Source organism: Ciconia boyciana, chromosome 5 (genome assembly GCF_034638445.1).
Source record: "Ciconia boyciana chromosome 5, ASM3463844v1, whole genome shotgun sequence".
NCBI classification, from domain to species: Eukaryota; Metazoa; Chordata; class Aves; order Ciconiiformes; family Ciconiidae; genus Ciconia; species Ciconia boyciana.
In genome coordinates, this window is record NC_132938.1 from 2007455 (window position 1) to 2023084 (window position 15630).

The following is a 15630-nucleotide window of genomic DNA, read 5'->3' on the forward strand; positions in this document are numbered from 1 at the left end:
AAGATGTTTAGTCTTGGTCTTATGAAACCTGGATTAATTTCCTACCTCCATCACAGACTTATCTCATCTGCAGCAGCTCAAGCTGGTATATGTTTATAGTACCACAGCCCCACCATCCCTCCCCATCCTAGGCGTGCATTCCATCCCCTACATTGTACAGACAACGTAGAGCAGAGAAAAAATATAGGGAGCTGCTCAAGTCAAAAAATGAAGCATTTTGGGAGTGGGGGAAGGGAGTTTTAGTATTTATTAAGATCAGCTCTCTGAACCAGCTGTGCCAGCGCAAGCCAGCAAGGAGGTGGGAACACATGGCCGGGAGGAGAGGAGGCAGAGACATGGCAGGGCTGACTTAGATCAGCTCACGCTGCCATGGCATCACACTTTCCCTTGCAATATTCTGGGCACAGAACAAATTTGTACCAGTTCACATATAAAGTTCAGGGAATGATAAATTTAATAGGTACCATCTTTACTGTGGGTGCACATTTAAGGACAGCCTCACCTCCGTAAGACTAAGGGCTGCATATGTACGAGGGTTGCATTTAGTTAATTATACAAGTTTTTAAACCTCTTATTGACCCCACGCTGGCATTAAAAAATAAAAACCTTGCACAGAAAAAGCATCATTCACTCTTGCAAGTCCTCATTCAAGGCACTCGAAGTGCCCTCAGACACTTCTGCTATTCTGTGGCTCTTTACCTCTCTCTGCTGGCAGGACCACAGGGAGAAGCCAGGGTGCCAGCCTGAGATGAGGACCAAAGGGACAGAGGGGAGGTAGAAGAGGACAGTGAACCTTCATCGCCGTATTTCTTAGACTGTATTCTACTTCCTGTTTAGATACTAAGTTTTTAGGACGGAGTGGTGTGAATCTACAAATGGAGCAAATCAGGGCTCTGATCCTAACTTGCTCATCAGCCGAATATCGCTCCAAATATTGAACAGCAGCAGCCTAGGCTGCTGCTGTTCAATATTTGGAGCGATATTCGGCTGATGAGCAGTGATACTAGGCAGTGATATTAAGCTGAGAGCAGCTATTTCTACCCCATTTTCAAAGGCAAAAATGATTCAGCGCACAACAGAAAGGACACGTTTTGCTGGGCCTGCCAGCAGCGTAGTTCAAGCATGGAATTACTGCAGGGAATTCTAGCAAAGAAAATAAAAATATAAGGCATTTTGGGGGAAGAGCTGAAAGACAAGAGCAGCCTGAAGTTCATAATGAAATCTCCCCAGCACTGACACCTTACTGAAGTCCTTCCAAGGCAGATCTTCAGTGCCTGAACATCTTTGTCCACATCTGATGTTCATCGATGTTTAAGAGGGCTTTTCTGGCATGCACATTTCTGCAGCACTGAGCACAAAAATCGCACAGTAAAAAGCAGCTGTGTCGTAAAACGGGAGTGATTTAAATCTCTCTGTATCTGATAGCCGCCGAGTGCTGCTTCTCTTAACTTTTACCACTGCTGACATGCCAGCATCAATCTGTTCCTCCAATCTGTGCTGGTCTGTTGGACAGGTTGGGAAAGGGACTCACACACACAGAGGACACAGATGCAATCCTACAAATTAGTGAAAGAAGCCTGAGGATAAAGGACAAAAGCCACATCATTATGCCCTGCAGTTGGTACAGCCTTTTGGTTTGAGGCTAAACCTCAGCACCGACCCTCCCGAGCTAGAGAAAACGTCTGCTTTTAAGCAAGCTGGCTCTTCATCCTTGTTTATCAGGCCACTATTTTACCACCCCTGTTTTTATAGGAGAAAGTATTCCCTCAAATGAAACCTTTTTACTCCAGCAGAGATTCCCTCCAGGAGGCAGTTTGGGGAATTGCCTGCCCTGTTTAGAATTGGATATGTTACAGTCTATACCTTCTGCTGCAAATTGGCTCCCAGTGCACTTGTGTGTGTCATTTTCACCTACCCACTCGCAGATCGCACCAGCCACCGGAGCTTCGTGTGAAGGGCCGGATTCTGCCAACCCCGGGAGCCGCCGGCGGAAGCCGTCATTAAAAACGGCTTGCAGCAGTGGGCTTTTTAACACATCTCTCTCTTGCCACGGAGCGGTCTGTAAGGAATGCAAGCTAAAAAGGTTGCTTAAGTATAAGGAGAGACCACTTAAATGAGGAGGACAAAGTGCAAAGAACATACGAGACGAAGAAACCCTCATAGAGGGGCAATAATTCAGCAATACCTACGGAGCTGGAAAAGACAAGACATAAATGACAACTGAACCAGTATCTCCCATCAACATGAATCCTACACATTTCCTTTTTTTCCCCCTTCTAGCGATCCTACTGCTTTTTAGCTTCCTCCAGGACCAGGAGATGAAATGGGATACATGCTATCAGATGACACGCCGGCACTTCAAATGCATTTACCCTCTGCAGAAGGAGCCAAACGAAGGGCATCGATGGATGCGGTCACCAAATGGAACCGAGCAATAGGAAGTTTACTAAACTCACCAGTTCTCTTGAAGCTTTCACAGCAAAAATTTGTACTTCTAAACCATTATAAGAAACAACTGTTTCTTCCATCAAACACTTCTGGATCCGTGGAGTTCAATCACCCAACGCAGAGACATGCAACCACCCAAAATCCCCCACCAAGAGACCAAACCTCCCCAAAGCCTACAGGCAGTTTGTTCTCCAAGCGTGTTCTCCAATCCTGTTGAAATATCTAACCTAAATGACCAAGAGGACAGAAATACACCCCAAATGGTTGCATTACCAATAATACCTTTTTATTTAGAGACAAATTATGAAATCGTAAGAGCTTGTCAGAGAGGGGGCTTAATTACAGTGCAGAGTATTTCCACTACACAGAATGTTTTCGGTTGGTGGGATTTTAATAAGTGGAATGTGAAACACTCAGCTTCACAGCTAATAAAAAAACAAGTCTGGCTCTTAAATAGTCAAAGAAAAAGTTGGGTAAATAAGCTAAGCTGAAGAAGTGGAGACTGGAGCATGTCTTCTTGCTCCAATACACAGCAGTGAATAAATACTTATCAAGCAGCTATTCATCCTCTGTTTTGCTGAGTACATAATTGATAGACCTATGATAAAAATCATGGTTTTAAAACATTTTTCTAATGTAGGAAAAAACCCTATAGTTTCCCTCAATAAAAAGCTATCAGCAGTCTAGCAGCTATTGGCAGTTAAGAGATCAATTCTTCATTTTTGCTAATGACGCCCAAGAAATAGGTTTTTACCACCTTGAGTTAATGGTCATTCTCCCAAGCGGTGAAATCACTCCAGTTCAAGAGCAAGTACAAGAGCTACTGGATGAGTGTGAGAGACCTGAAAGTGGAAGAGATGTAGGTGTTGGCAGTGTTGGTGTCCATGAATCATCTCATAGAGAGCAAGTGGAGCGAAGCAGCATTTATTCTGGAAACTGGCTTAGAGATGGTCATGGGGAACTGGAGCAACGTACGATTACAGCTCCTCAGAGTTTTTTTCTTTAGATGATTATGGCTCTTCAGAGGTTTTTTTTTTCTTTAGTTAGTCCATAATTGTTCCATTTCAGCTCATTTTGAAAAATCTGCTCTGAAAATGCAGAAGAGAAAGACTCACTCTACAAGAACCCTGTCAAGAAGATAACTGTGGAGGAGATACTTGACGTTACATAGCTTTAGGCTTTTTATTTTCCATTTTTCATGTGGTGAAACCATTTCAGCAAGTGATATAGATTGTGCTGAGCTGTTGTTATGCTTTCAGCTACTGCCTGCCATCCTTCATGAGAACCACGAATTTCTGAATGAGGGGAAAAAAAAAAAAAGGAATTTGAACACTGTTAAACGCGCCATACCACAAAAGTGGATCAGTCAGGAGATCAGTGAAACAACTCTGTCAAAACAACTTGTCTTCTTGATCTCAAAGCTGATATTTGGGGGGGGCGGTGGGGTGTGTCTTAGAAAGCTAATGCATTAAAACTCTGCCCAAACTGTTATTTTTAAAGGCTTCTAAGGTGATCATGATTTTAATTCTCATTATGAAGCCTAGAAGACCATTCAGGCATCTCTTCTATGCACGTGCTATACCCAATCCATGCCTGAAGAGCCTGCTACAAGGGTAGCAATTGCATCTCTAAGGGGCTCTAGCAACCAAACCTGAATCAGCTCTTAAACAAAGAGGATAAAGCTGAGTGCTTCCCTCTTGAGCACCACACGAAGTTCTACTCAGCCTTTTTGATGAGTAATAATAGTGAATTAGCATCTCTCAGACACAATTGCCTTACCGCGTCAGATGAGCCAAGTCACTACTCCAGTATACACTTATTACCCACAGTGAATGCGAGGCGATTAGCTCTGTTCACAGTCAAAGAGGGATTTAAAAAAAAAAAAAAAAAATCAGCCAAAAATCAAATTACCTCTCATCTGCTGGTCTTCTGCCAGCATGTGGCAATTTCATCAGTGCATCAGAGGTGTGTGTGACACTCAGTTATCAGCTACGTAAAACATCAGACGGCTCAGTCTTTTATTCCAACATCAACCCATGCACGCGAGCCACAAAGTGGGCACCTCTCCAGAGCTGCATTGAATCCCTTTCCCGAATTTGCACTACAACAACTGCAAATTGTGAATGCCTTGTAGCCAGAGTCCATCTTGCAGATAGTGGTGCACAGAAAAGCCATAAAACCGGTAAAACTTAGCTTGAGTAAAGCAAAAATGTATTCTCCAGGCATCTTTGATTCACCGGTAGAAAATTTGGGGTGATATCTATGCAAGTGAGATGCTTCCCCTCCCCCAAAGCAATCAACCGGCACATCGTATGTTCTGCAAATGCACCAGTAATTAATGAGACACTTACAGCTGTACATATCTGGCACACTCGTATTTAATTCAGCACTGGCAAGCTTGCCAGCTACCCAGACCTCTCCACACGCTCCCCTCCACCTTCCCCTCTGCCCTCAGAGTTAGAAAACAACCGATGCTCAGAGTGCAAGTTTCGTGGCATACACCAAGAGCTGCATCCAGCCCTACGTCCTCCATGCAGAGACAGCAACCACAGCCCTGTTTCCATCAGATTTACTGCTAGATCTTCCTCTCCGTCTCAGAGAGGGAAAGGAGAGTATTTGGCTAATCAATATGAGAAGTACCCAACGCCTGATGCCACCACAACCTCAGCATTCAATGAAACCCCGTCTTCATACAGATCATCTGGGCCTTGTAGTTCTTTGGCAGAAATGGTCATCATTGGCAAAGCTGAAAATTCAGCATTATTTTGGGACTGCAGCACAGCAGTAAACACAAAGGCGGAATGATACCACGTGAGCTGCATGACAAGAAGATGCCCCAGGGAATGGAAACAACTAATGCCAATAAAAGACTACAAAGATCACCTTTGATGCAAAGAGAAAAGCACGTAAGAATATCCACGTGTGCAATGATTAATTGCAGTTTTCAATGCCACAGCTTAAAACTGTGAAGTAATGCCCTCCTACAGGAGAAATTTGTTTCTAAATTAGTGGCTCTGCTTGAGAGGATATTCACCCATTTGGCAATAATGATGCTCTCACAAGAGATAGTCAACAACCACATTTTGAAGATTTTCACCTGCTTCACCGCAACCATATGCAGGCAAGTAGTTTATTCAAGTCCACTCACGAGCACACTTGGGAGAAGAGCATTCAGACTAAAGGGACTCAGGGTTTTCAGGTGTCCCTCAAGGAATATCACCATCATGGCCCAAGAGCTGGCCAGCCCAGCATGCCACGCTGGGAAGCTCCCAGTTAACCCAGTCAGAAGTTCCCATTCACCTTCACCCAGATGGATCGCAAGAGTGCCAAACAGCATTTGGTGCTTTTATTGCCCAATTTACCCCTGCTAGTTCAACTTCCCATTCCATTACAACCAGCCAGCTCCAGGAGTGAAGAAGGACCTGCTGGCTTCATGGATCCTTTCTCCAGGTTGACAAGGCAGCTTCGGCCACTGCATAATTGTGGTTGCTCCCATCCCGCTGCAGCCCGAGCACACCAATTGCCATCTGCTTTCAGGTCCCTTCCATCTTTACCCTTTTTAGAGGGGTTGCAGTATCATGGGTGAACATTCAAGTCTCACAGCCTTGGTGGGATCTACCCAGGCCTTACTCACCTCTCTCTGTGGTCTGGTTTAATTAATGCAGCAAAGCATAGTTAAATACAATAACAAGCACATGCTGCAATTCCACCCCAGGCTCCTCCTGGGAGAGCTACTTTATCCTACAGTCAGCAAAACTACATAAACCCCTCTAACATAATTCACACTGTGATCAAAGTGAACCGTGTCAAGATTTTACTACAAAAAATATTATTTTTTACACTGATGTGCTAACATTTCCCTAGGAAAGGCATTTTTGGCATCATTTTCTCTCTCCTCCTCCGCCCCATACCTTTATTTAACACTCGAAACCCTCCAACTTGCATAACAAGGTTCACCTCCTGCATACGTTGTCATGACTAAGGGAAACAAGAAGCGCGATACTTTTGTTTGTTCTCTCTCAGTGCAATTCTGAATGAACTCTGGGTATATCCTAGGTTTGTCACTACGCAAACCCAAAATGTAGGTCAAAAGTCTGCGTGGTTTGCCACAGCGAATGACTTGTATTTCATCTGCCTGAAGGCAGATGGGAACTGAGTCATCTGCTGCTGCATCATTCTTTGCTTTTCTCCTTTCCTCAACCCCGGTTTCTTTTTTCTTACCATCACATTATGGTTGAAAGAATGCAGTGACATCAAAAGACCAGGAGAGCAATGCCTCGTACCGCACATCACACAGGGAGGGGATATTTCCCGTTTATTGTTTGTTGAAGCCATGCCTCTTTCCCAACACAGCACCTACCACACAAGTAGCCACTTTCGAAAGTGAATGCAAATCTCAATTTTCTTCATTTACCTGCTATACTTGTCTTTCATGAGAAGAAATTATCACAGGTGAACAGGAAAAAAAAAAGGGGGGGGGTTATTTGACCTACAGGGTATGGAGAAGAGCGCGCTACCATTTCCATCACTGTTACTTGGGAGGTGCACCGGTCCTTTGGCACGGCCACTTCTTAGAGGTCCTGAAGCGGGTCTGCCAAGCAATTCATGCTGTTCTTTATACTACATTAAATTACACAGGACTGAATTCTTTTGTGCTAGATGCACAAACACGCACCGCAAAACAAGCCCCTCTGTCGGTGTTATGGTCGAGTGTCCACACACGGACAGATAAGGAAAAGAGTTCAAGATAACACTCACAGGAAAAAATCAGTGATTTTTGTTTCACGCTACTGATTTGGAGGTAAAAGGCTCAAAAAGCAGTCTAGCCCCTCTGCAATACTCCTCTCTGCTTTCACAAGTTTTATGCGTTCATATAGATGAATATCAGACACAAGTCCAGAAAACAGGACTGACAGGGTCTTGGAGAGATCACCCAGCCCATCCCAAAGCAGAATCAAGTTCTACCAAAAATCACCCTTTTCTCAGCAACTGCCGAAACTCTGTGAAGACCTTCACATCAGTGGGGTTCCCACAATCTCCTTCAGCTTCCAACCCAACAGTAAGAACATCACCCAGCAAAAAGGACCACTACTGATGGTATCATCTACAACATGAGGACATCCAGGGGGTTATATGTAGCCCAAACAACATTTATTTCAGTGAAGGAATGGCAATTATTATAACCAACAGGAACACAGTAGGAGAGGGGGCTGATGCATCACAGTTGCTAGTACAAGAACCTACAGGACTGATAGCAAGGTTTCCTTCAGCTAAAAAAAGAAAATTTCTTTTTTTTTTTTTTTAGTTTCACAAGCACGTTTTGCAAGGGAAAGGAAAGCAATAGCGTTGGCCAAAGGTAATTGATAACTCTGCAAGTCAGAAACCCCAAACTTTCTACTTATTCTAAATAAAAAACTTGTATGCTTGTACTGCAAGCCCCTTGCTATGACCTGTTCAGCAACATTTATAACGTGGGAACTTCAGAACAACCCAAATTCACTATAACACGCAGGCAGTTGAGCTGCAAGGGACCGGAAGCAACACTGCAGAAGTCAGCACTCAACTGAACAGAGCCGGTACAGGATTTTACCAATAGAAACACCAAAAAAGCCCTACAGTAGTGCATTTGACTGTAGACACAGCCTAAAACACCACCTCCTTCCCCCTCCTTTAGACTTTAGCAGGAAGAAGTAGAAATTTAACAAAAGGTTTTTTCCTCTTACCTCTTTGTTGGTGACTCCCGGCGGCAAAGTCCCATGCTTGTAATCCTCCAACAACTGCACAGCTTCCTTCAGACGGCTCTGCAAATAAAACAGTAGCGTGGTCTGCAACATTTGTCCTGCACTGAATTGTTTTATTGAAGGCAACGAATTTAAGTTATAGAATTATATCTTCTGTCATGCAAACCTTATGATGGATCCTTTTACCCATGTGATATTAAAAAAAAAAAAAAAAGAATGCATGGACACTTGTTTTGCTGGTTGGCACAGCCCTGCGCTTTTGTATCTAACTACAGAAGTGGTATAGAGGAAGAAACGATAGAGAAAATACAACACCCCCCCCGCAATGCATCTATAGAAGACATCATAAAAACTTGAGAGTCTTCAGTGTGGTACCAGAGATTTGATAAATCTCAGAGATGAATGAGTTCTCGCTTAAAGTTAGAAAATAGTTTAAGACAAAAAGGATACATTTAGGTGCAACGTAGAATACCCATCTCAGATATTGGTATCACTCCATGCCAACTCTCAGACTGGAATCTCCCAGTGATGTCTACAGGGAAACCCCTGAGATTGAAGACCTGTCTTTGCCCCCACACCCTCTCCCAGTGCAGGTACTGGGGAGGTATAGCGGAAGGGAAGAGCAAGGTAGAAGCCTGCACATATTAAGCATCACCACTATCGCTCAGTGCCCACTAAAAAGTTACAGGGCGGCAAGTTTTAGCCCCATCTCAGCAGAGCCATATAAAGAAGAGCAGCTCCGCTGGACCTAGCGTTTAGCGGCACGCAAGGTGACCCAACAGCACCGCTTTGTAACTGCGCATTGAAGTTCAAGTCAGTTAATTTAGCTGAAATACCATGACATTTTCATAGACTTCAGGCGGATCTCAGAGTGTCACTACGCTGAACCACTGACCTGTGCTGCTTTTTTACGGTGCCTGTTACACACTCGTTCAGACAGGGTTTTTGCAACTGATTACGTTCTCTCTAAAAATACTAAAGTCAGTCATCAGTGCAGTTAAAGTTAGAATCCGACTATCACTAGTGATTCAAATACTTGCATGTGTAAATAAAGATCTTCCTCACATTGTGATAAAAGAGAAGAATAAATTCACTTCATGTGTTCAAGAGATCACAAGAGCACTAAGCCATGCTACCAGCCTGTCAGAATCATCAGCTTACTCCCAGAAGAGTTACTCACATATATAGAAATATAAAAAAGCATTCTGCAGTTGAAGCAGTCAAAGTTTATACATACATATAATACTTTCAAGAACTATATATAAAATAATTTCAAGAAATATATATATAGTGTGTATATATATACACACACTATATTATATAGAATGTGTGTATATATACACTTTATATATATAATATATAAACATTTCTTGAAATAAAAAAAGCACAGGGCAGAAGTAGACAGGTAGAAAGATTCTTTGACTAGTCCAAGCTAAAGAGGAACAAGGCAGGATACACAGAGCGGCTTCGGTGGGGTTAAATCTGCTTATCCAAGCCTGCAGAAAGCACCAGATCACCGAGTAATGGCTCCTAAATATTTGAAGCCAAACAAATCACTCAGCTAAACGTTTTCAGAAGCCTCCTGCGGGTTATCTGTCATCCAGATGAGTAACACTGACTTCAGTTTGACATTTCTGCACTAGCTCTGTTGTTTTGGCAGCTTTTATAATATTACTGCCGGAGGACATTTCATAAATACAGAATATTTTGTCTAAAATAATATGCAGTGTGATGGTGGCTCATCTAAAGCCCTGTGGTTTTAGTATAATCGTGTCAAGGCTCCTCGTCGTCACTGCAAGCTCCGCTCTCACAACCCTCCTGTAAATAAGGCGAGCGTCCCTGAGCTCATTACGAGCTCGCATCCATGGGATCGGTGGCAGGGAAACTAGTTTTCTCTCTTTCATGCAAACATCAAAGAGTACTTTGTTGTTTCCTTGGAAGCGCCAGCAGTTACGCCAACCTGAAAGCAGCAATTAATGAATGACTATTGTCCTTAAAACATTCAACACACAGGACATGGAATAGTGGCAATTCCTTCACTTTGCAGAGCAAGCGGGTTGGGATCAGATCCATGACCATTTTTACACTGGCTGAGTTCACATCATCAGTGCCCCATTATTTCCAGCCCTGGTATTTTATGTATTTTATATATTCTCACATTGATTAGCAGCTACTCAGCAGAAGTGGAGTCTGTACAAAGACGCCAGATGAGGTTTAGCATCAGACAGGAACGAACGCTGCAAAAATCGATATATTCTTGGCAAAATGTGGGCTCAGACATGGGGCTTGCTTGTGTTGGGTGCTAATGCCAAGGTCAGTGCTACCAGCCCGAAGTTCATGGCCCTGTGTCACTACACACATGTAACAAGTGATAATTTTTTTGTTTTCTGCCATATTTCTGGGTGTGTTGCCCTGAAATTGGCTCCCTCTTTGACTCAGCCTGTCTCATGCTCCATGCCTGACACACCGCTGCAGAAAGAACTGCCGATCATTCTTCTTGCACTCTGCTAAGCCACTTGGCTTGGGACTTCCCAGAGCTGCTCTGGATTTCTCTTACGAGATGGGACTCAGATCCACTCGCAGATTTTGGCATCATCCTCAACTGCTGGCACGTTCATTCCCCATCCCGAAGGGGACTAGGCTATGTTGAGAGCATGAAGGATCTCAAGGAAAGATGGTCAAGGCCAAAACTGGACTATATTTTAGTGCTAAGTGTGAGCACTTTCTTTTGCTCTTCTGTTCCCATTTTATTGGGCAATTAGGAAGACCAGAAAACTATATTAATCAGTTTTTACAGATTTTACAAAGAGTATCGAAGATGAAGGATGTTTGAGTGGGTTCAAGAATCTTCCCCCCCTTCTTCAAAGGCTAGGCCATCACCCATTCACCTAAAAAGCTGGCTGTGGAAACACTGTGCCTTACCCCCAAAATCAGAGAATGACTTCATATAGAAAAGCTTTCATTACTGGTTCAGAAAAAACATCCACCCAACTCAAACTTTCTCCAACAGTGGCCACAAGCAGGCGCACAGGGAAAAGCAAGAAGGCGGCAAGCAGAAATAATGTCTCCCCTAAGCACCTTCCCAGCCTCCCACTGCTTTCAGCCAAGGCAGGTGAGGTTTCTGTGGATTTAGTGATCTTCAGTGGATTTCTCTTCCACCTGCTTGCTTGAACCAAAACTGACATCATCCAAGAAGACATAACAGACAAGCTGTATATAGCAACAAAACTTTGTGTCTTAGCCCCCCTCCCTTATGTATACATATGCTAAATCTGTCTTAAAATTTAAACTTATCTTAATAAAAAATAATATGCAAGTGATAGAGTGAATACGTGGTCCTCTCCTGCAAGGAGCTTGCATTCTTTAGGAGCATAAGTAAGTACATCCTGAACGCTTCAATGGATAAGGCCAGTCACTGGTCAAACTTTTCCACATCTATCCAATATCCCAGACAGAGAAATGAGTCCTTGTTATTTCAGCCAAGTCCTCTGGACATTGGACAAAAAGGAAGCATTATGAATTACGATGATATTTTCTGGTGATGCAGCACTAGGTGATGCACTGTTCCTCCAGAAGGGCTGAAGATCTCATACAGAAGAAAAGCTGACCTTGAGAAACAGGCACATGGGATGAAATCCAACAGCACGGACTCATGGCCATGCTCTTCTGGGCAGGCTCAAATTTCTGCAAGACCCTCAGGGCTCTGTAGCTGGAATGACCAACTACAAGAAAGACCAGTTAAGGGTGTTGGTTGATCACCGGAAAACTATGAAGCACTGCAGGCATGAGAAACAAATAGGATTTTTAGGCTGCTTCAGACATTTCCAACCTGTGAAGAAAGTAATCATACAATATCACAACAGGACTTGAGTTTCTTGACGTTGTTCTTGATAGCTCCTTGCCCGATCAGCCTCATGTTTGTTTAAAAATATTGTATTAGGAAAAAGCTATTACCTTGCGTGAGTATCAATAAAACATAATTGTATATCATTTTAGATAGCCCAATAATCCAGAGGTGAAAAGCCAGACAGCTGAATGACTAATGACTGCAGATCCAGGGAAGACAACCCTTCTTGCCTCCAAAGCTAGAAAATAACCCAGGAGTGCCAGCACAACATTCTGGAGAGCCATTTGTGCTCATTATTGGTATGTGTTTTTGTCACTGAAATTACCTACACTGTGTGTCTTGCAAATTATCTACACAGAACAGCATGTAACTCTGAATGAAAAACTGGAAGTAATAGATGAATGGGTCTGTGTTCTATTTTTTTCTCCTTCTCTTGAGGAAATCTTAGTAGTTACTATAACAACCCTGGCCAGATCCCATCTTGTTTAGTATGGTAACAAACAGAAAACAAAAAAGCCCGATTTTGCTTTTAAAATTTCAGTCTTCATGAATTTCCTCTTTCAGCTCCATGGGGAGAGAGGGGAACTTTCGCAAAGAAAAGAGTCCTAGACCAACACTGCTGATGGTTCCCGAGGTTGACAAAAGAGTGGTACAGAAAGCGAACAAAAGCATTAAACTCAAGGACCACATAAAGAAGACGCCTTTCACATGGCTTGGAGGTGTTCAGGTAGTTTTAGCGAATGACCCACAGCCTCAAAATTTCGTTAGTGAAAGTGCACAGTTGCCTTTTATCCCTTCTAGAAAAGTCAAGCACGCTCTTTTAACCAGAGCCTCCAAAAAATAGGAAGTAGCTTTACAGCGTGCAACAGCTCCAAATGCCAACCAGCTCCACTCCCTGGCTTTTAGCACGATACAGCATTATTATGATAGTTGATAATGTCTAAGATTACACCTCATTTCCATTTTAACAGGGAAAAAAGAGGTCTGCCTACAAGGTTGTGCTACTGTTTCAATATTTATTGTTGCTTGATTTCTCTACTGCTATCTGTAGGAAGAAGTGTCACTTGAGTTTTTACAGCATCACTTCAAAAAAAAAAAAATGCAACCACAGTTTTTACTAGTATGTATCATTTCTTTCATACCCCTTTTCTCATAAAAACTAGAGCACTTCTAGTGGTGGATGATGGGGTCTCAGCTCTCACAATAGGGTGCTAGACAGACCATCTGCGCCCGGAGGATGTTCTTACAAACCTAAGCCCAGAAGCAGTGCCAGGGATCTACCGTGCTCAGCGATTCAGAAGCACAAACTCCACACTTGGTGCTCCACCACAGCAGCCTAAGCCACATCCACCTGGGAAACACCACCCAACAACAAGAAGTCTTTGGGAAAAGGCTCAATCATTGCCTTGTGCTGAACACAGCTGGAAAACACCCAGTTTTTGAACTACAGCTCGGTTCACTAAGCCCGTAAGAGGTATGCAACGGGCTACCACTGATCCGTGAGCCTGGGTTTTATGGTTATGGCTGTGCTATTAAACAAATTGGAGCCCAGGCATGAGCCTGCATCAGCATGATCTCTGGCATAGTTTTGATTCAGACCATCCAGTCCTCTGCCAAGTGATTCCCAGTCACAGTTTGGGAGTTACCACAGGCCAGGACAGCTGCCAGCAGGCACTTTTTGGAGAGGAAGAGCGCTCAGCTGCATGGCACAAGCCACGTCAGCTGGCTGCACAGCCAAAAACCCCTACCTGACTCAGTTTGGATGAACCAGCTTAGATTTAACCCCTAGGTTTTAGTGCAAAGAGCTAATGTTCTGCCCTGACTCAGGCCAACAGGCATTGACTCAGAAGGTCATTGCCTGGAGTACACCTGCAGGACTACATCAGCCGAATGTTTCAGTCTTTGTAGAAAGAGTTGCTGAAGGATCATGTTATTAGGGGCTTAGTTTGGCATGCCAACGAAAGGAGGAGAAAGAACAAACCCAGAGATGCCAGCAGGACAGTAGCCCACATCACGCTGAGCTGATGGCCACCTCCAGGAATCCTTCGTTGGCACCCCGAGTCCCTCATGGCCATCACTCTAGCACCCTGGCAGGATTAAGGACAACTGCGTTGGGTCCCATAGATGACTGCACACATGTACATGCGTCAGACACCTCCATCCAGCACGTAAGCTCTTGTACTGATTTTTCACCTTGTCCTCCTTGCTCAAGGGCACACTGTTTCTGTCTGAAAGATCTGTGCCTTGTCTTCTCTTGGATCTCAACTGATGCCTACACATGGCTTAGAGCTGCCTCCAGAAACCCATATGTGCACATACAGACCGTAATAACAGTCATTATGCCAGTAGCACTACAACATTACTGTTACAGAATCAACAGAAAGAAAGTCGAGTTTTGCATTCGAGGCTTTTCAGAGAAAACCCACTGATGGGACAGGGCACGCTGGAACAGTCTGCATCTCACTCTGCTCATACGGGGCTGGTATTGGGGTTTCGAGGCCGCATTACCCAGTGATGATCCGCTGTGTGCCTGCGAGTTTCACTGGTTTCAGGTTCGGACCAATGATGACTTACTGGCACGTGATCCAGAGCAAGAGTCTTCTGGCCACCAGCACCACAAATTCAACGTGGGACAGGGAAATCCAGCTGTGCTCTGCCATCAGCAACTCAACAGTTTCCGATTTTGTCTCACTACTCTACGGATGATACATACGGCAGACTTGACTCCAGCTGGCCCTATTGTATTGGATCTACAGTGACAGACAACAGGAGCCAGAAACTTTTTGTTCAAGTAGAGCCAGCAGATGTGACACTGAATAAACACAGACAGTCAATCTGCTGAGTAAGAAGGTATCGTTCATATAAATAACATACATCTAATCCTGCTTCCATTTTAAACCCAAATATGGGAACGCAAGATGCTCAGCGCTCTGCAGATTTATGCTTTAAACAATGAGATAAAGCAAAAGCAGATAACACACAGCCCCTCTGAGCTCAGTTTAATTCTTATTTCACTTTTGCTTTGAATTATTATCAGATCCACAGCTTTCTCCATGAAGAGCTTCCCACAGAGCGTTAACAGTCTGTCCAGACTGATGTCAGATGGGATAAGTTAGCCTTATCAAAATATCTGCTGGTCCCTACTGCTTCTCCCGATGGACCTTAATTACAGAGCAATTAAAAGTATTATTCTAATCATTTTAACCTCACACATTTTGAAAATAGGCATTACACCCACTGAGGGGTTTCTCATGGTCTCAGCGACAGGACTTGTTGGGCTTGACCTCTAAAATTACACATTTCCTGCTTCTTGGAAAAGTTTGCAAATTTGCAGCTGCCAAAAAAATTATTTCATTAGAAAGCCAGTAATTATATGAATTAGCACACAAGAAAACCTCCTCTTTAGAGGTTACGTGTCAATATTGACACAAGGTCGGTGCCTTGTTTCAGTATCATATGCACTCAGAAAGCAAGTAAAATTGGTAGGTAAGTTGGATACAGGTAATTATCCTACCAGAACCCACTAAAGATAAAACTGGAGCAACTGGCTTCCAACCGCCCCTGCCACGTGCCTCGCACAAGCACACGCTTTCT

The 15630-nt window shown here is 43.6% G+C and overlaps 1 protein-coding gene across 8 annotated transcripts in view; it reads right to left on the reverse strand.

The window, feature by feature from the left end:
• Nucleotides 1–15630, reverse strand: part of SFXN5 (sideroflexin 5) — a 103852-nt gene that overhangs the window by 71787 nt on the left and 16435 nt on the right. For all 8 annotated transcript variants that reach the window (XM_072862777.1, XM_072862773.1, XM_072862775.1 and 5 more), the window contains one exon: nucleotides 8172–8249. In XM_072862777.1, coding sequence (XP_072718878.1) covers nucleotides 8172–8249 — 78 coding nt within the window. The remainder of the gene's footprint in view (nucleotides 1–8171; nucleotides 8250–15630) is intronic.